Source organism: Odocoileus virginianus, chromosome 10 (assembly GCF_023699985.2).
Source record: "Odocoileus virginianus isolate 20LAN1187 ecotype Illinois chromosome 10, Ovbor_1.2, whole genome shotgun sequence".
In the NCBI taxonomy this organism is placed as follows: Eukaryota; Metazoa; Chordata; class Mammalia; order Artiodactyla; family Cervidae; genus Odocoileus; species Odocoileus virginianus.
The window spans coordinates 66,779,145-66,801,161 of NC_069683.1; the positions used below are offsets into that span (position 1 = coordinate 66,779,145).

Consider the following 22,017-nt stretch of genomic DNA (forward strand, 5'->3'; position numbering starts at 1 on the left):
AGTACTCAATTTATTTTTAGGTGCACCACTGTCTAACACTAAAGTTTCCTTAACCCAAAATAGAGTGAAAAGGTTTTTAAAAATTACAGCCATATATCAATACAGATCTGAAAAACATAGCAAACTGAACTTGATATACTACCTGTTACTGGATTCATCACAGTTGCAAGTTATTAGCCTCTCATCAGGAGTACCAACAAAAGTAATAAATAATTAATATTTAATTTTATGTTCAGGAAAAAAAAACTTCCTGCAAAACTCATTACAGAGAATCAATTTAGTCTTTTGACAAATGTTATAACCTTGTTGCACGGTGGGAAACAATAAACAGGATTTTGCTTTAAGAGTACAATCATTTTTAAAAGTCATCTCTGTAATTAAACAAGTACCCGTGTTTGTCTTTTTAAAGCATTGTTCAATATATTGACACTGTTTTGACTATTCACACCACAAGATTCCAAATTCAGAGCACTTTCTTTTTTCTTTAAAATTCCATAATTCTCGTATGTAAATTAAAGTGTTTTTCAAAACTTGTATGCTAAAAGTTGTAGCGAACTTGAAACAATACTAGCCTACAGTGCACCGCAGTGATTGATGTTTAAAACCATACTGTGAACATATTACACATAAATTAATTTTAATCTAGAGATTCGGGTGAAAATGAAGCGCTAAGTGTCCAGACCCTTAAGATGGTTCTGCTTTGGGTTCTGCTTTGGGTTCTGGCCGGGCACCTAGCGCCACCCCGCCCGGGAGAACGATGCGTTACCGTCTCCCCTCCGGAACGCACGTTCTCGGTAACTGTGCTTCTAGGAAGAAAAGCATTTTATAAAACCCCGGACTCGCCGCACCCTTTCGGCTCCGCGGGGCTACGGCGGACCGAGAGTGACGCTGCACTTTTAGAACTCGCGGCTGGTTCGCCTTGGGACTGCGCAGATCTGGAAAGTTTAGAGACATATTGTCGGGGAAGCCCGCTCCAGAAACAGCATAATCTGGGCTCCCGCGGGGCCCTCCCCCCTCCCCCCCAAAATAAATGAGGAGAAGAGGCGAGGGAAAAGGAGCCAAGCCAAGCTGCGCTGCGCCCCGCCTCGGTCACCCACCCCTGGCGGCCACTCGGGGCTGCCGGGCGCCGGGGGCCGGGAGCGGCCGGACCGGTCCTCACGCGCCGCGCCGGGCCCTCACCTCAGGTAGTTGAGATAGGGCTGGTAGACCTGCGGCAGGCCCTCCTTCAGCACGGCGGCCTGGTAGCCGAGCTGGGGGAGCCCGTTGAGGCCGAGCGGCGGGTAGAGCGCAGGGGTGGCCCCTGCGGCGGCGGCGGCCGAGGTGGACGGCAGGTCCCGCGGCAGCAGGCAGGCGCCCGCGGCCGGAGCCTTGCAGGGCGGCGGCGCGAACGGGCCGGGCTGGGGCGGCACGCCCTCCGCCTTGTACAGGACGCACTCCAGAGCGGACCCCGACGCGGCCGCGGACGAGCCGGGGGCCCCCGCGGCGGCCGCGGGCGCCGCCACCTCCCCGGGCCTGGACGGCGGCGCCAGCGGGAAGTCCGCGAAGACGGCGGGGCTGGCCCCCGCCAGCAGGTAGGGCCGTGGGGAGCGTGCGGCGGCCTCGGCACCCCCCTCCTCCTCCTCCTTGATTTTCAGGGCGGGTGGCTGCGGGTCCCCGTAGAGCGAGAACGCGTCGTCCTTGGGCTCGGCGTCGGGCGGGTACGCGCAGTCGGGGAAGTCTCCGGGCGCGCCCGGGGCGGCCGAGGCGGAGGGCGAGCCCCGTGGGGCGGCGAAGGCGCCGGCGACCCCGCCGTCATAGCTGTCGCCCTCCAGCAGCTGCCGGGTGCGGGCGGCCAGGAAGGCCGAGTTGAGCGGCAGGATGGGCACATGGATGAAGTCCATCACCGCGGTGGCCACCGGGGCGCGCCCGGGCGCGGCGGGCGCGTCATGCTCCGCCGGGGCGGCCCTGGGCGCCAAGAAACGGGCATCTTCTTTGGGCAGCGGGGCGACGCCTCCCGCGCCCGTACCTGGAGCGCTGATTGCGGCTCCTCCCGCGGACCGGGCTTTGCCCTTCAGGGGCGGCCCCGAGGAGCCCTCGGGCTCCGAGTCGTCCACGTCCAGCTCCACCACCGCGGGCTGCGGAGACGGCCTCGGCGCTGGCGCGGGCCAGGGGTGGCTCGCGGCCGTCGGGGCCAGCAGCTGCCGGCACGGCGCCAGGCCCCGGGGCAGCACCTTCTGGCCGGCGGCCCCCCCAGGGGTATCGCCAGCCTTGCTCTCCGGGCGGCTCATGAGTTGGGGCAGGACCCCCTGGGCGGCGGGCGCAGCCCGGGTGTCTTGGGCAAGCTCAGGGCCAAACAGGCACCAAGGGCTGGGGGCCTCGCAGACGGCGGGGCTGGCGGGGCTCTGTTCAGGGCCGGGGGGCGCCAGCAGGGTGTCCAGGACGCTGTCCAGCAACCCGCCGTCCTTTTCCAGGGGTCTCGCAGCAGCGCCCTCTGCGGTTTCCCCGCTGGAATACGCCTCCTCCACGTCTGCCAGCGACTCTGGGTTCGGCGTCTTCCCGTCCAGGTCCTGAGCCTGGCAGGGCCGAGGGAAGATCAGCCCGTCCAGGGAGAGGGGGAGGCCCGAGGCTGTGGGCGTCGGGTCCGAGGCCTCGCCCGCCTGGAAGGGGCCCGCGTCTGGGCGTCCCCGTAGAGGGGCTCCGACCTGGGTGGGCGAGGGCGCTGTGCCCGCCACGTGGGGAGCGCGGGAACCCTTCGCCTTCAGCTCAGTCATGACGCCCTGGGCTCCCCTTTTCTCCTCCCCTGTCTCTGGGGGGGGGGGGGGGGGATAGCGGGAGGACGAGGGGGCGTCAGGAGGCTCGGGGCCGCGGGAGGAGAGAACAGGAGTTGAATTTGGCCGGAGTGGACGGCGGAAGGGGGGGGGGGACTCTCCACCTCCTGGGTGGGAAGGGGGCGGCCCCGATGGGCCTCCGCCCTCGCCCCGGGTCCGCAGGTGGGGGGGGGGGGGCGGCAGTCACTCTGTCCCTGAGGCAGGTGGAGAGACCAGGCGACGGCGATTGTGGGGATCCCGTAGAGCTCTCCAGGGGTGTTCCCCAGCTTCCGTCTGCGGACAGGCGACGCAGAGTACTCACAAACCTCTGGGCGCACCCCAGGGGCGGCGGCTTCGCAAGCGCTGGACAGCGGCTGTGGCTCTTGACTTTTCCGCCCGCTCCAGCGCCGGGATGCTCCCCGTCCTGGGCTGCGGTCCCCTTCCTTTCCCCCGGACACCCCGGGGCTGCGTCGGCCTCTCGGCGCAGCCCATCCTCAGGAGCAGCGTCGTCTCTGCCGGCTCCAGGTCGCTCGCCACGGGCATCTCAGCGGCGCTCACATCTCCTGGCAGTCCAGGAGCACGAAGCGCCCGGAGCTGCGGGGTCCACTGCGATGCCACGTGAAGCGAAGCCTCGCGGAGCACGCTGCTAGCGCCGCGGACCCTCGCACGCTCAGATACTACGAGGCTTCACGAGCAGACCCGCCCCCCCGGCTTTCCCAGCACCCCGCCTCCCCGGCGGCAGGCCCCGCCCACGGCCCCGCCCACGGCCCCGCCCACGGCCCCGCCCCGCCCCGCGGAGGGACCAGATCTGAAATTCCAAGCGCCAGCCCGAATGAACAGGTACTGTGGGATGAGCTGCATGAGCACGTTCGATTTTGTGCTGCGAACTCAGTACCAGTCTAACTGGAAAAGTGAATGGATTGTATCAGAAGCTGAATTCTCAGCATGTCAGATTTGTAAAGATTTTACACAGAGAACGGTATTTGGCTATGTGTATTATTATTATTATCATTATTATTATTATTATTATTAGAATAGATATATCGAGGATGATTCTAAATAACATGAGAGAGATTTTTCTCTCTTATGAATTCCATAAAAGAGTGCTTTCAAATGTTTCTCGCTGCAGCCAACAGGTTCTCTACTCCTCTTGAACCGTCCTCAATGTGGCAGAGAAATTTGGGAGCAGGAGATAGCTGAGAACACTAATTTACCTGTACAAGAATTTTGGATGTTGTGTGTTTACACTTTGATTTGTCCTAAGGAGTGCGTTCCATTTTTTAATAAATAGCCCTTTAAGGAAAGTTTCCTTTAGCTTCAGCTTCCATTCTGTTCTACATCATAAACTCCTCAATAGAGATGTTGAATACTACTTTTTCTCCCTTCAGCATTCTTATTCTTAAAAATTATCTTTGAGTTTTTAAAGCAAATCACCTCTTCCTGAAGATGTAGAGAGAAGGGGAGTAGTGCAATACATGTGGGATAGCTTATTCAGTTCAGTTCAGTCGCTCAGTCGTGTCCGACTCTTTTGACCCCAAGGACTGCAGCACTCCAGGCCTCCCTGTTCATCACCAACTCCTGGAGTTTACTCAAACTCGTGTCCATCGAGTCGGTGATGCCATCCAGCCATCTCATCCTCTCTCATCCCCTTCTCCTCCTGCCCCCAGTCCCTCCCAGCATCAGGGTCTTTTCCAATGAGTCAACTCAGCATGAGGTGGCCAAAGAACTGGAGTTTCAGCTTCAGCATCAGTCCTTCCAATGAACACCCATAAGCTAATAAATAGTCTCTGTGCTGAACCCAAGACCGCTGGGTATCCTGACATCTCTTAAAGATACCATGTTCAAAAGTGAATTAATCATTTGGAAAATTCCTCGAGTCCTGTCTGTGCTGATGCCCCACTGGTTTTCTCAGCCTGTTATAGAGAATACAGTGGAAGACTCCTGGGCAGGCAGAGCTGATGGAGGTAAGGAGCCTGTATCTCTGAATCACCTGGGAAGTGTTTACATGAGAGAGAAGTAAATTTTATCATAATTAGGTCACTGGGAATCAATTGTTTGGGCCATTAGCTTACTCTGATTGACTAGTTTTAAATATGAAGGAGTTAGGCAGGCAGAGGAGGGCTGAAGAGAACTCCAGGAAGCAGATATACTATGTTCACAGGACATCAAATAGGAAGACATAATATGGGAATTGCAAGGAGGCCATTATGGATAGAGTATGGGATAAATTGGGGAATGGAAGAGGATAAGGCCAGAGAAGTGAACTAATTTATTATTACTAATACTGTTGTTGTTTTTAGGCTTTCCTTTTTCCAGTTTATTTTAAACTACTTAACGTGCTTTATTGGCTATAATTCACATATCATATGGTTCACATGTCTTAAAGTGTACAATTCAGTGGCCCTAAGCTTATGCACAGTTGTGTAACTATCACCACTGTTAATTTTAGAACATTTACATCATCCCTAAAAGAAACTCACGTATGGATGTGAGACCTGGACTGTGAAGAAAGCTGAGTGCCGAAAAATTGATGCTTTTGAACTGTGGTGTTGGAGAAGACTCTTGAGAGTCCCTTGGGCTGCAAGAAGATCCAACCAGTCCATCCTAAAGGAAATCAGTCCTGGGTGTTCATTGGAGGGACTGATGCTGAAGCTGAAACTCCAATACTTTGGCCACCTCATGTGAAGAGTTGACTCACTGGGAAAGATCCTGATGCTGGGAGGGATTGGGGGCAGGAGGAGAAGGGGATGAGAGAGGATGAGATGGCTGGATGGCATCACCGACTCGATGGACATGAGTTTGAGTAAACTCCAGGAGTTGGTGATGAACAGGGAGGCCTGGAGTGCTGCAATTCATGGGGTCGCAAAGAGTTGGACACGACTGAACAACTGAACTGAATTGAACAGAACTGAAAAGAAACTCCATATTCATTAGCAGTCACTCCTCTTTTTCTCTTAAAACCTTTTCAACAGTCCACTGAATCTACTTTCCTTCTCTGCATTTGCCTATCCTGGATATTTCATATAAATAGAATCATACCATATGTGGTCTTTTTCGCTGGCTTCTTTCACATGGTATGTGAAAGAAGGTTTCAAGGTTCAGTCACATGGTAGTATGTATCAGTACCTCACTTCTTTTTATTGCCAAGTAGTATTTTATTCTATGAATATAATTTGATTTACTATGCTATGATTTATGAATATGCTATAATCTTGATTATCTGTTTAGAAGTCTTTGGACATTTGGGCTGTTTCTACTTGGAGGCTACTATGAATAAGACTACTATTAACATTCATGTACAAGTTTTCCTGTGAATATGTATTTTCATTTCTCTGGGTTATACTAAAGATTATATTATTATTATTATATATAATACATATAATTGTAATGTATTATTATATATTATAATTATATTATATATAAATATAGTGTATATAATAATATTATATATAATATTATATATATTATTATATTATACTGAGGATTAGAATTGCTTGGTCATATAGTAACCCTATGTTTAACCTTTTGAAGAATTGCAGACTGTTTTCCAAAGTGACTAGACATATTATATTTCCACTGACAGTGTATAAATGTTCCAACTTTTTCCCTTTCTTGGAATTGCTCGTTAGGGTCTTTTATCATAGCTCTCCTAGTGTGTGAGAAGGGGTATTTCACTGTGGTTTTGATTTGCCCTTGCCCGGTGGCTAATGCTGTAGAATCTGTAGGTTGTGTAGAATCTGCACAGCACTGCCAGGTCGTCTTTCAGACCTTTACCCGTGTTAACTTGTTGAACCTTTCAACAGTTCCACAAAGTAGGTACTGTTATCTCCATTTCATAGTTGAGAAAACTGAAGCTCTCAGTTTCCCAATATTATAAAGACAATAAGTAGCATAGCCATATTTGGCCCCAGGTAATCAAATGCCAGTATTCCTAGGAGTGTGATTTTTAAATAGCAGATGGCTCAGAATGGGGGTTCCAGGTTGCTATAGCTGTAATGTTGTCACTAAATCTCATTTTAAATGATACACTATATTTGGCTTAATTTTGATTGACTATACAAATTCCCTCAAACCAGACAAGTCTAAGATATTTCCACAAGACTTAAATTCTTGAAGTAAGAAAACAATAATAAAAATTCTCAACATGTCCTAAATCACCATTATGCCATGAAATTTGATGCTGAGCGATTAGCATTGTTGACAAAAGAATTCCTAAATATATTAATCTTTAAGTGAAACAAGCTCACTATTTAAATACTCTGGCTTCAAGTAGGACTACCAAATGATCCAGCAATTCTGCTACTGGGTATTTATTTAAAAAATAAATACAAACACTAATTAGAAAAGATGTACATATCTGTATGTTCACTGCAGCACTATTTACAATAGCCAATATATGGAAGCAATCTAAGTGCCCATTAATAGATGAATGGATAAAGAAAATGTGATATATACATAATATATAATGAAATATTACTCAACTGTAGAAAAGAATGGAATCTTGCCATCTGCAACCACAAGGATGAACTGTGAGGGCATTATGTTACCTGATATAAGTCAGACAAAGAAAGACAAATATTGTATGATTTCACTTATATGTGTGGAACCTAGAAAACTAATAAGCCAACATAACAAAATAGAAGCAAAGTTACAGATACAGAGAACAAACAGGTGGTTGCCAGAGGGAGGGGGATTTTGGGGGTGGGGTGTGAAAGAAATAGGTGAAGGAGATTAGGTGAAAGAAACTTACAGTTGCAAAATAAATGAATCAGGGATATGAAATGCACAGTGTGGGGAATATAGTCACTAACTATGTAATAACTTTGTATGGTGACATATCATAACTAGACTTATCATGATGGTCATTTCAAAATGTATAGAAATATTGAACCACCATGTTGTGTAACAGGAATTAACATAGTGTTGTAAGTCAATTATACTTTAAAAAAAAACGAACTCATATAAAAGGAGATCAGATTTGTGGGTACCAGAGGCAAGGGGAGGGGTGGAATTGAAAAATGCAGTAAAAAAGTACAAACTCCCAGTTATAAATAAGCACTAAATATACAATGTGATAAATTGTACATTTAATTAACAGTGCTTATGTTATATATGAAAGTTGTTAAGAGAGTAAATCCTAAGAGTTCTCATCACAGGGAAAATTTTCTATTTCTTTAATATTGTATCTATAAGATGATGGATATTCACTGAACTTACTGTGATAATTATTTCATGATGGATGTAACTCAAAGCATTATGCTGTATACCTTAAACTTAATATAGTCCGGTATGTCAATTATATCTGAATAAAACTGGAAGAAAAAAGCTCAGTGGTTAAATTCAGGTGTGATGGGGCTAACTCCAAATATTACTGCAGACTATTTTTTTAAGACAATTAGTTCAAGTCCGGAAGTTTAAAAAATTGTTTAAGCAAGAAAAAGCCTTATTAAAATAAAATTGTCATATAATAAGCTGCTTATATTTAAAGTCTACATTTTGTTGAGCTTTACCATAAGTATATACCTTTGAAGCCATCACCACAGAAAAAGATGATAATTATACCATCTTCCTCTAGAAGTTTCCTTATATCACTTTTTAATCCCTTCCCTTTTTCTATCCCCTCCAATCTCTGTCACTCCTTGTGAATCTCTAGGAAACCACTAACCTTCTTTTTGTCATTATAGTTTAAAAAATTTTATAATTGATTTATTAAATGTATTAAATTATATACACATAGTTTTTTTCAGGGCTAAGTATCTGATTTAATTTTTTAATTGATAGGCTTTTTAGACTAGCTTTATATTTACAGAGAAATTAAACAGATCATAAGAGTTTCCCTACATCCTCTGCATAGTTTTTCTTATTGCCATATTAATATGGTATATTTGTTAATTAATGAACTAATATTGCTATTAGGTTGGTGCAAAACTCATTGCAATTTTGCATTGTTGAACTTTGCTATTTGATATTGGAATACATTCTTAAATGTGGTTATATTCTGCCTCATTTTAATGTGCATTTCTCACTTTTTGTTTTTTTGCTAATGACTTACTACTTGCTATTTATGTCATGTTTATTTTAGACTAGGGAAATGATGTTAGGCTTCCCTTGTGGCTCAGCTGGTAAAGAATTCACCTGCAATACAGGAGACCTGGGTTCGATCCCTGGGTTGGGAAGATCCCCCGGAGAAGGGAAAGGCTACCCATTCCAGTATTCTGGCCTGGAGAATTCCATGGACTGAATAGTCCCTGGGGTCGCAAAGAGTCAGACACGACTGAGCGACTTTATTTCACTTCACTTCACTTCAATGATGTTAGACAAAAAGCAAATTCAAGCAGTTTTCTTATTCAAGTTCAAAATGGGTCATAAAGCAGCAAAGACAAGTTACAACATGAACAGCGCATTTGGCCCAGGAGCTAATGAACATACAGTGCAGTGGTGGTTCAAGAAAATTTGCAAGGGAGACAGAGCCTTGAAGAAGAGGAGTGCAGTGACCAGTCATCTGAAGTTGACAGTGACCGATTGAGAGGATCTTTGACGCTGATCCTCTTACAGTTACACAGGAAATTGCCAAACTACTCAATGCCAACCTTTCCATAGTCATTTGGCATTTGAAACAAATTGGAAAGGTGAAAAGCCAATGAATGGGTACCTCAAGAGCTGACTGCAAATCCAAAAAAAAAAAAAAAAAAATCATCATTTTGAAGTGTCTGTCGACTTCTCTTATTCTACATAACAACAAACTATCTCTCCATATAGAACAGCCAGGGACTACTGTTGGACTGAGCTCAGTGATTGGACTGAGAAGAAGCTCCAAAGCACTTCCCAAAGCCAATCTTGCACCAAATGAGTCATGATCACTGTTTGGCAGTCTGCTGCCAGTCTGGTCCAGTATAGCTTTCTGAATCCCAGCAGAACCATTACCTCTGAGGAGTATGCTCAGCACATCGATGAGGTGCACCAAAAGCAGCAGCACCTGCTGCTGGCGTTGGTCAACAGAAGGGGACCAATTCGGGTTTCCCTGGGGGCTCAGCAGTAAACGACCTGCCTGCAATGCAGGAGACCTGGGTTCGATCCCTGGGTCGGGAAGATCCCCTGGAGGAGGGCATGACAACCCACTCCAGTATTCTTACCTGGACAGAGGAGCCTGGCGGGCTACAGTCCATGGGGCCACAAAGAGTCAGACACAACTGAGTGACTAAGGACAGCACAGCACACATGGAGTTTTGCCTCATCCACCATATTCACCTACCTCTTGCTGACCAACTACCACTTCTTCAAGCATCTCAATAACTTTTTGCAGGGAAAATGCTTTCCAAGAGTTCCATGAATCCCAAAGTGAGGATTTTTATGCTACGGGAATAAACAGGGTTTTATTTCTCATTGGCAAAAATATGTTGAGTGTAATGGTTCCTATCATGGTTAATAAAGATGTTATAATGATTTAAAATTCACAGTCCAAAATTGCAATTACATTTGCACCAACCTAATACTAGTTGCTCTTGAGAAACCTATTTGCAGGTCAGGAAGCAACAGTTAGAAGTGGACATAGAAAAACAGACTGGTTCCAAATCGAAAAGGGAGTATGTCAAGGCTGTGTATTGTCACCCTGCTTATTTAACTTATATGCAGAGTACATCATGAGAAATGCTGGGCTGGAAGAAGCACAAGCTGGAATCAAGATTGACGGGAGAAATATCAATAACCTCAGATATGTAGATGACACCACCCTTATGGCAGAAACTGAAGAGGAACTAAAAAGCCTCTTGATGAAAGTGAAAGAGGAGAGTGAAAGAGTTGGCTTAAAACTCAACATTCAGAAAACTAAGATCATTGCATCTGGTCCCATCACTTCATGGGAAATAGATGGGGAAACAATGGAAACAGTGTCAGACTTCATTTTGGGGGGCTCCAAAATCACTGCATATGATGATTGCAGCCATGAAATTAAAAAATGCTTATTCCTTGGAAGGAAAGTTATGACCAACCCAGATAGCATATTAAAAAGCAGAGACATTACTTTGCCATCAAAGGTCTGTCTGGTCAAGGCTATGGTTTTTCCAGTGGTCATGTATGGATGTGAGAGTTGGACTGTGAAGAAAGCTGAGCACTGAAGAATTGATGCTTTTGAACTGTGGTGTTGGAGAAGACTCTTGAGAGTCCCTTGGACTGCAAGGAGATCCAACCAGTCCATCCTAAAGGAGATCAGTCCTGGGTGTTCATTGGAAGGACTGATGCTGAGGTTGAAACTCCAATATTTTGGCCACCTCATGCGAAGAGCTGACTCATTGGAAAAGACCCTGATGCTGGGAAAGATTGAGGGCAGGAGAAGAAGGGGATGACAGAGGATGAGATGGCTGGATGGCATCACCGACTCGATGGACATGAGTTTGAGTAAACTCCGGAAGTTGTTGATGGACAGGGAGCCCTGGCATGCTGCAATTCATGGGGTCGCAAAGAGTCAGACACGACTGAGCGACTGAACTAAACTAAATACTAGTTCCCTCCTTTAGGGTGGAGTATCTACATAACTTGCTTGGAATTCTTCTGCATGTTAGATTTACCTCTTCTCTCCTGTTTACCAATTTATTCAGTGTTTTATTTATATCAGTATGAACTCATGGGTATTTATTTTATGCTTTGAGTTACAATCTATTTTATTTTTATGCTCAAGTTGTTCCATCTTTGGGCATTGGAAACTCATGTATGTATTTGTTCTTATCTGTGTCTGAGAAATTTCTTAATTTCTGGCATTTCAAAATGCACTTTGACTCAGCTTGTCTGTTTACTGCCCCAGTCCTAGAATCAGCCATGTATTGGAAAATGATATTAGAAATTAGTGTCTGACTGCTAAGTGTGTTCTATGTTTATTTTTGTTTCTTAGAATCTTATAGCATATGCTTTTTTTCATCTAGCTTCTTTTACTCAGCATATTTATCTTAAGATTCACTTATATTGTAGTGTGTCTCAAAAGCTCATTTTTTTAAAATTGCTGAGTAGTAATCCATTGTACAGTTATACCATATTTGTTTTTCAATTTATATGTTGATAAACATTTTGTTTTTTCACAGTTTTTAAGTATCACAGGAAAAGCTACTATGAAAATGTGTCTACAGATTTTTGTGTGGGCATAGTTTTACTTTCTCAAGGGTAGATATGCAGAAATGAAATAGCCAGATAAATTAATAGGTATACTTTTAACTACCGTACAATTTCCAAAGTTGCCATACTGTTTTACGTTCCCACCAATAGTATATTACAGTTCTAATTCTTCTATATCCCAGATAATGGTTAGTATGGTCAGTTTTAATTTTGACAATAGAACTGGACCTGGAACAACAGACTGGTTCCAAATAGGAAAAGGAGTACGTCAAGCCTGTATATTGTCACTCTGTTTATTTAACTTATATGCAGAGCACATCATGAGAAACACTGGGTTGGAAAAAGAACAAGCTGGAATCAAGATTGCCAGGAGAAACATCAATAACCTCAGATATGAAGATGACACCACTCTTATGGAAGAAACTGAAGAGGAACTAAAAAGTCTCTTGATGAAATTGAAAGAGGAGAGTGAAAGAGTTGGCTTAAAGCTCAACATTCAGAAAACTAAGATCATGGCATCTGGTCCCATCACTTCATGGCAGATAGATGGGGAAACAGTGGAAACAGTGTCAGACTTTATTTTTGGGCTCCAAAATCACTGCAGATGGTGACTGCAGCCATGAAATTAAAAGATGCTTATTCCTTGGAAGGAAAGTTATGACCAACCTAGATAGCATATTAAAAAGCAGAGACCTTACTTTCCCAACAGAGGTCCATCTGGTCAAGGCTATGGTTTTTCCATTGGTCATGTATGGATGTGAGAACTGGACTGTGAAGAAAGCTGAGTGCCGAAGAATTGATGCTTTTGAACTATGGTGTTGGAAAAGACTCTTGAGAGTCACTTGGACAACAAGGAGATCCAACCAGTCCATCCTGAAGGAGATCATTCCTGGGTGTTCATTGGAAGGACTGATGCTGAAGCTGAAACTCCAATACTTTGGCCACCTCATGCGAAGAGTTGACTTATTGGAAAAAACCCTGATGCTGGGAGGGATTGGGGGCAAAAGGAGAAGGGGACGACAGAGGATGAGATGGTTGGATGGCATCACCGACTCCATGGGCATAAGTTTGAGTAAACTCTGAGAGTTTGTGATGAACAGGGAGTCCTGGCGTGCTGTGATTCATGGGGTCGCAGAGAGTCGGACACGACTGAGCGACTGAACTGAACTGAACTGAGTAGATAAAGTAGTGGTATCTCATTGTGGCTTTAACTTCATTTCCATAATGACTAATAATGTTTATCATCTTTTAATGTGCTTATTTGCTATCTGTGTATCTTCTTTACTGTGTCTTTTAAAATATTTGCTTTTTAAAAGTTATTTACTTATTGTTGAATTTTATGAGTTCTTTATGAATTCTGATGTAAGTCCACTGTTATACATGTGATTTGAAAATATTTTCTCCTAACCTGTACCTTATCTTTAAGTTCTCTTAAGAGTGTCCTTTAAAGAACATATGTTTTTAATATTGATAAAATCTAATTTATCAATTTACACTCTTATGAGTTTTTCTTTTCTTGCCAGTGTCATAGTTAAAAATCTTTGCCAAACTCTAAGGTCACAAAAGTTTATTCCTGTATTTCCTTTTGGTTTTATAGTTTTTAGTTTTACATTTACATCTATGAATCATTTTAAGTTACTTTTTAATGTGGCGTGAGGTGTAGATTGACGTTTTCGGTTTTGTTTTGTGTATGAGTATTCAGTTGTTCGAGCATCATTTGCCTAAAAGAATATTCTTTCCCCACTTAAATGCCTTTATAATTTTGTTGTAAATCAGTTATTCATCTCTGTGGGGATCTCTTTCCAGGTTCTGCTTTTTTGTTTTGTTCTTCTGTCTGACAATGTTTATGTCAATGACACATTGTCTTGATCGCTGTAGTTGTGTGATAGGTCTTAGACACTTGAAGTATTATACTGTTCCAGCTTTATTTCTTTTTCAAAATTATTTTGGTTGTTCTGGTTCCTTTACATTTTCATCTAAATTTTAGAATCAGTTTAACAGATTCTACAAGCAAGTCTGCTGCAATATTGATTGGGATTGAATTGAAATAGATCATTTTGGAAAGGAATTGATATCTCATCAACATTAAATTATCCACTTTCCCATGAAGATGGTATGTATCTCCATTTCTTTAGGCCCAATTTCTCTGAGCAATATTTTGAAGCTTTTGTTGTACACAAAAAGCTTTTTGTGAAAGCCTTTGCTTTCACATTTTTGTCAGTTTTATCCTGTTATTACATATTTTTAATGTTATTATGAATGATATCTATATAAATTTTCTAATGCTGAGAATTAAACGACCATAATTTATGTAATTAATAATAAGCCAAGCTAGTGGCTTAAGTATCACCCAGTGACTATCTTTTTCCATGGGTCAGGAATCTGGACATGGGTTGGTTGGATCTGCTGCTCGGGGCTCTCATGGCTTACCAGTGGGTCAGCCACGACTGCATCATAAGAGGCTCAGCCTGCTCTTTCAGGTTCATTCAGGTAATGACAGAGTTTAGTTCCTTCGGCTCTCAGGCTCAGTGTGGCTTCCATCTTCTTTGAGGTTGGTAGGAGATTGTATTCTAGCTTTAAAAAAATATATTTATTTATTTATATTGCAGGGTCTTAGTTGCAGCATGGTGGACTCTCTCATTGTGGCACTCGGGCTGAGTTACCTGAGCAAGGATCAAACCCACATCTCCTGTATTGGAAGACAGATTCTCAACCACTGGGTCAGCAGGGAAATCTCTTCATTCATGCTTTTTAAGGACTTCTGCCTGACAAAGTCAGACCCACTAGATACTCTCCATTTTGATCAACTCAAAACAAAATGACTTGGCAATCTTAATTACATCAACAGATTTCCTTTTGCCAGAAATGTAACATAATCATGGGAGTAAATCCATCATTTTGACCAGTCTTACTCATATTCGAGGGGACTAATTATACAAATCATGTACACTATGGGGAGAGAATTTTGGAGACCATTTTATAACTATGCTTAACTGTTGTTTTATATTTCTCATTTCTTATTTAGAAATAGTATTCTAGTATTTAGAAATACAGTTGATTTTTAAATTGAAGTGATGGATGGTGAATGTCCCTGGTGGTTTCCTGATTATATTGGGAAAAATATTCAGTCTTTCACCATTAAGTATGATGTTAGCTGCATATTTTTTCATAGATTACCCCTTATCAGATTCAGGATGTAAGCTTCCATCTCTTTCTTTGCTGAGATGTGCTTTCTTCTGTCAGATGAGCTATCTATTGAGATGATCCTTAAGGCTTTTCTTTATTAGTTTGTTAATATGGTGAATTACATAAATTGAGTTTTGATTGTAAGCCAACCTTATATTACTGGGATAAACCTTAGTTAGTCATGCTGTGATCTATATATATTCCATTTCATTTGTTAAAAGCTTGGTAGAATTTTTAAATCCTGAGGGATATTGGTTGCTCTTTTAAACTGAAGAAAGTAGAGAAAACCACTAGGCCATTCAATAATGACCTAAATCAAATCCCTTATGATTATAGAGTGGAAGTGACCAATAGATTCAAGGGATTAGATCAGATAGACAGAGCGCCGGAAGAACTATGGACAGAGGTTGGTAACACTATACAGGAGGCAGTGATCAAAATCATCCCCAAGAAAAAGAAATGCAAAAAGTTGTCTGAGGAGGCCTTATAAATAGCTGTGAAAAGAAGAGAAGTGAAAGGCAAAGGAGAAAAGGAAAGATATACCCATCTGAAGGCAGAATTCCAAAGAATAGCAAGGAGAGGCAAGAAAGCCTTTCTAAGTGATCATTGCAAAAAAAAAAAAAGGAGGAAAACAATAGAATGGGAAAGAATAGAGTTATCGTCAAGAAAATTAGAGATATCAAGGGAATATTTCATGCAAAGATGGGCACAATACAGAAATGGTATGGACCTATGAGAAGCAGCAGATATCAAGAAGAGGTGGCAAGAATGCACAGAAGAACTATACAAAAGAGATCTTAATAAGATAACCATGATGGTGTGATCACTCATCTAGAGCCAGACACCCTGGAGTGCGAAGTCAAGTGGGCCTTAGGAAGCATCACTATGAACAAAGCTAGTGGAGGTGATGGAATTTCAGGTGAGCTATTTCAAATCCTAAAATCTGGTGCTGTGAAAGTGTTGTACTAAATGTACTAGGAAATTTTGAAAACTCAGCGGTGGCCACAGGACTGGAAAAGATCAATTTTCATTCCAATCTCAAAGAAAGGCAATGCCAAAGAACGTTCAAATTACTATACAATTACACTCATTTGACATGCTAGCAAAGTAATGCTCAGAATTCTCCAAGTGAGGCTTCAGCAGTAGGTGAACCGAGAACTTCCAGATATTGAAGCTGGATTTAGAAAAGGCAGAGGAACCGGAGATCAAATTGCCAACATCCATTGGATCATAGAAAAAGCAAGAGAATTTCAGAAAATCACCTATTCCTGCTTCAATGACTCTGTTAAACCTTTGAGTGTGTGGATTATGACAAACTGTGAAAAATTCTTCAGAGATGGGAATATCAGACCACTTTACCTGCCTCCTGAGAAATATGTATGCAGGTCAAGAAGCAGGAGTTAGAACCAGACATGGAAAATGGCCTGGTTCCAAATTGGGAAAGGAGTACATCAAGGCTGTATATTGTCACCCTGCTTATTTACCTTATATGCAGAGTACATCAGGCTGGATGCAAAATTCCAGGCTGGATGAAGCACAAGCTGGAATCAAGATTGCTAGGAGAAATTTCAATAGCCTCAGATATGCATATAACACCACCCTTGTGGCAGAAAGCAAAGAGGAACTAAAAAGCCTCTTGAGGAGGGTGAAAGAGGAGAATGACAAAGTTGGTTTAAAACTCAGCATTCAGGAAACTAATATCATGGCATCTGGTCCCAACGCTTCATGACTAATAGATGAGGAAATAATGGAAACAGTGAGAGACTTTTATTTTTTGGGCTCCAAAATCACTGCAGATGGTGATGGCAGCTGTGAAAAGACTCTTGCTCCTTGGAAGAAAAGTTATGACCAGCCTAGATAGCATATTAAAAAGCAGAGACATTACTTTGCCAACAAATGTCTGTCTAGTCAAGGCTGTGGTTTTTCTCAGTAGTCATGTATGGATGTGAGAGTTGAACCATAAAACAGGTTAAATGCTGAAGAAATTGATGCTTTTGAACTATGGTGCTGAAGAAGACTCTTGACAGTTCCTTGGGCTGGGAGGAGGTCAAACCAGTCAATCCTAAACAAAATCAGACGTCAATATTCATTGGAAGGACTGATGCTGAAGCTGAAGCTTCATTACTTTGGCCACCTGATGAGAAGAGCTGAAAGTGAAAGTGAAAATCACTCAGTTGTATCCGACTCTTTGTGACCCCATGGACTATACAGTCCATGGAATTCTCCAAGCTAGAATACTGGAGTGGGTAGCCTTTCCCTTCCCCAGGGGATCTTCCCAACCCAGGGATTGAACTGAGGTCTTCTACATTGCAGGTGGATTTTTTTTACCAGCTAAGCTGCAAGGGATGCAAAGAGCTCACTCATTGGAAAAGACCCTCAAGCTGGGAAAGACTGAAGGCAGAAGAAGGGGATGACAGAGGACAGGATGGCTGAATGTCATCACTGATTCAATGGACATGAATTTGAGTAAGCTCCAGGAGTTGATGAAGGACAGGGAAGCCTGGTGTGTTGCAGCCCATGGTGTCACAAAGAGTTGGACATGACTGAGCAACTTTTTGTGTAATGACTTTGGTTTATGTATTATGGATTTTAATAAATAAATGGCATATTTTCAAATTTTGAGAATAAAGCAAAAGATACAACAAAATTTATGGTCTCCACAAATACATGTATTTTGACACCAGCTGTTCTTTGGTGGTGTCTTTTCACTACAACAGTGGAGATAGCATGCCAAGAAATCCATGAAATTTTTGTAAACTTAGAAAGATGATTGACTTTTGACAAGTTTAATCCACTTTTTATAGCGAACAAAGGAATTGTTCATTCATTTTACAAACATCAGCCTTCATATTTTCTACTCCATCACATATAAGGCTCTGAAAACTTTGTAATATAAGTATTATTATCTTAACTTAAGGGCTTCCCTCATAGCTCAGTCGGAAAAGAGTCTGCCTGCAATGCAAGAGACCCAGGTTTGATTCCAGGGTGGGGAAGATCCCCTGGAGAAGGAAATGGCAACCCACTCCAGTATTCTTGCCTGGAGAATCCCATGGACAGAGGAGCCTGGCTGGCTCCGGTCTATGGGGTTGCAAGAGTTGGACACGACTGAGCGACTAAGCACACACAGCACATCTCAACTTGGCAGATGAGAAAATTGCGAGGTCACAGACCTAATAATTAGTAGAGTCAGAACTCACTACTATGACTTTTAACTTCAAATCTAGTGCTATTTTCACTTTACATAGTGTTTCTGTATTCTTACAGTTCCATACTATTGGTAGTTGACAAGGCTCATGGAATAGTGTAGAAATATTTGCTTGATCTAAGGCCTCAGAAATATGTAACATTGAGAAAGGCATTTCATACCACTTAGACTTATGATTTAGTTAGTTTGGAATTTTTTATTGTTTATACAACATTGTGAGTTGGAATTCTTATGTATTTGTAAAGGGATGATTGTTGATGAATGTTGGTCCTTGAAGTGAGTATACACAGATCACTTCAATAACCCTTCTTGGCATATTTCCCTGGATTCTGAATCTAGTGCTCCATATAACTCTTGGGTTGTTCAGGCCTCTCCACAGATGTACTGACCAGCTACCACATAATACCTGCTATCTGTATCCATGTCAAGTAGGATATATTTTAACTTCAAGTGACAGGGTACTCAATAAAAAGTGACTTAATAATAGATATTTATCATCTCACATGACAGGAAAGTAGTTCTAGGATTGGTTAACTGTGGGTCACTGTGTCCTCAGGGTTTCACACTCTTCATCTTTCCAGTCAGCTGCCATCAGAGGCTTGGGTTTTATCTCTTTATTGTTCCCTAGTGCCCAAAGATGGCATCAGAGTCTCACATAACTTCATCCAAAATTAGGAATAAGGCAAGTTTCTCCTGACATGTTTTTTTCTTTAAATCAAGGAAGAAAACCTTATCCAGAAGCTGACCTCATAGACATCCTATCAAGACTTATTGGCTAGAACTAGGTCATCTGCCCCCCACTAAACCTATTACTCAAAGGAAAATTTGATTAGATTAATTGTGATTCATCTCCTGCAGCTGAGTCCACTGTTCTGCCTACTTTGCTACCAAAATTGGGGTTATATTAGAAAAGAATAAAAGCTAGGATGGAAATTCAACAAGTAGTATCTGATGTTATTTGAAGTCTTATTTTGCTCAGAATCCTAAATAATATTTAATGTAAACTGAGAAAGAAATTCACACTCATGTATGAATGAATTTGATAGCCTACATATTTTCATAAACATAAACTTCACAACTTATCTTTACAATACTTATTTTTCATGTATACATTTATACATACTTGTGATTCTCTCTAATATAATATTTTTAAATGACTATGAATTCAGTATATCCTGTGTGTACACTGACTTATTCTTCAAATTTTTGCACTAATTACTGCCTATGGCATTCATTTTTTGGGTTTTACAGTTTAGCATGTAGTTGTCCAGAGTTTACAAATAAGTGCATTTGTCACATTTGTCTGTTCTTGGAACTATGTACACTTACATTCATGGCTTGTATTACAGTTCTGAAATAATTTTAAAGCCAAGTTTTTTCCTTAAAGTAATGTGATTTTTTAGGAATTTTCCAAATTACCATTAAAAATCTATATGGAATGATGTGGGATGAGGCATGATTGGCAGATATATTAATAGGCACTAAAGATCTATCATAGTTAACCTATAGTTGATACTGTTTAATGTATCATTAAACAGATCATTCATTAAAAATTTTATTATATAAACTTCAAATTTGTCTAAGAAGGAGCAAAGGAATCTAGTATTTCTCTGGGTCATTTTGATGAAATAAACAAGAACAAATGCTTTATATTAATAAAATAACTGTTTTTCCTACATTAAACACCAGAAATGATACTTTCCTTGTAAGATTGCTAAGAAGATCAATGGTAATTGTATACTTAAATTAAGGGTTAATTAAAGGTTAAAATAAGGGAACTATGATCATTATAAGTTTCAAGCTGTAATACATGAAATATAAAAAGAAGGGTTTTTTTTTTTTTTTTTTTTTTTTTTAGTTTTGCCGGTTCTACTTCATACAAGTATTATTAACACTGAGAAGAACATTGGAGTGGATCCCTCCACCCCATCCGGAAGAGGTGTATATCCACATAATCCATATGTGTGCTTAGTCACTCAGTCGTGTTCAACTCATTGCGACCCCATAGACTGTAGCCCGCCAGGCTCCTGTGTCCATGGGATTCTCCAGGCAAGAATACTGGAGTGGATTGGCATGCCCTTCTCCAGGGGATCTTCCCAACCCAGGGATCGAATCCAGGTCTCCCGCATTGCAGGCGGATTCTTTACTATCTGAGCCACAAGGAAGCCCACATAATCCATATAACTTGCAAAATATACCATAAACAAAACTTAAAGTGTAAGATCGGGTGCAGCAATAAAAAAAAATTCGTACTTGATGCCAGATCATTTCTGGAACTGGAGGCATTTTTTTTTTCAGTTGTGAGTCAAACTCATTTCTCCCAAAGACAAACTTCATTTGTCCATTATTTTGGCTTTTTAAAAAAACTGACCAATTCATTGAAACTGAGGAAACCTAGGCTTAGAAGAAGCCATTATCTCTTTAGAATACCAGTTATTGTGAAAGCACAATATTAATAGCATAACTAAATTTAGAAAACAGAAAACACAGTAGTATTCTTCATCATAAACAGTAACCTGTGTATGCCAATTCTGGTAAGCAGAAATAAAGTAGAAAAAAAAAAAGGATGTGGGACTAGGATGGTGATTTATGTGTTATTGCTATGAGGAATCCTACCTCCCTCATTTTCTATTACTTTCTCTTTCTCTGTGCTGTTTCTCAGCCTGGTTCCTATAGTTAAGGCAAGAACTCTACTCTCCTAGATAGTTATTTTCAAAGATTTTTGTCCTCTGCCAGGTTTCGTTCAGCCACATATTCTTCTCATCTCTTCCCAAACGCTTGATCCTTATCCATAAAGAAATGAGAGAAATAAAGTTTATTAGTATATTACTGTACTTATCAAAATGTTTGATATGACAGGCATTGATAAAAGTTTTTGATATTCAAAAACTTTAGAAGAATTTAAAATTCTTCTCGTAAACCACAAAAACAGCCACAGATTTCCTCTTGAAGTCATATTTTTAGGATTTATGAGAAAATGATGGTGAAAACTACTTTTAAAGAAAAATCATCTGGGGGATTTCCTGGCAGTTCAGTGGTTAGGGCTCAGTGCTTCCACTGCAGAGAGCAGGAGTTCGATTCCTGGTGAAGGAACCAAGATCCCTCAAGGCATGCAGCTAGGCAAGACAAACAAACAAACAAAACTAATTTTACTATTAGAATTCAAATAGCATATCAATTCAAGACGTTGTATCTTCCTCCTCCTCCTTCCCTTCCTTCCACACTCAATTTTAGTCAATAGTGTTATCTTCCCTAATTGTTTCCTGTTGTATTACTTGATATGCTTTTACTTATATTTGACTTTTGCCTTTATTCTTGGGTTCTCACTTGTACAAATGGATGAATCATAGAGCATTTTTTATTTATTTTTTATCTTTTATCTTTTAATTTATATCATTCATAAGTAGAATATCCTACCATGTATCCCTTATCCCAATGTTTGTTTTCATTTTAGATTTTCATGGATTAAAAATCTAACACTCACTGCTGAAGGTTCTACAGCTATATCTTGGTTTCTTTAAGTAGTTTCAGTGCAAAAGTCTGATGCTGTGTCTTTTTCTTTCCATTGTAAGTTTTTGTCTGGTTGCTGAAAGAGCCTTGATCACCAAAATCTAGTAAACTTCCCAAGGTAAATATCATGTTGACTATTCTGTATCAGATTTTGTGCATTATGATGTGCTGTTTCAAAATGTAGATTCAATTATTTTCTGTTTTGAATTATAATTTAAAATATTTATT

General features: G+C 41.7%; 1 protein-coding gene across 1 annotated transcript in view; it reads right to left on the reverse strand.

The window, feature by feature from the left end:
* The window catches only part of PGR (progesterone receptor), a 128,650-nt gene extending 125,870 nt beyond the window's left edge, over positions 1 to 2,780 (reverse strand). The window contains exon 1 of the mRNA XM_020868858.2: positions 1,180 to 2,780. Coding sequence (XP_020724517.2) covers positions 1,180 to 2,750 — 1,571 coding nt within the window. The 5' untranslated portion in view covers positions 2,751 to 2,780. The remainder of the gene's footprint in view (positions 1 to 1,179) is intronic.
* Between the last annotated feature and the right edge of the window lie 19,237 nt (positions 2,781 to 22,017).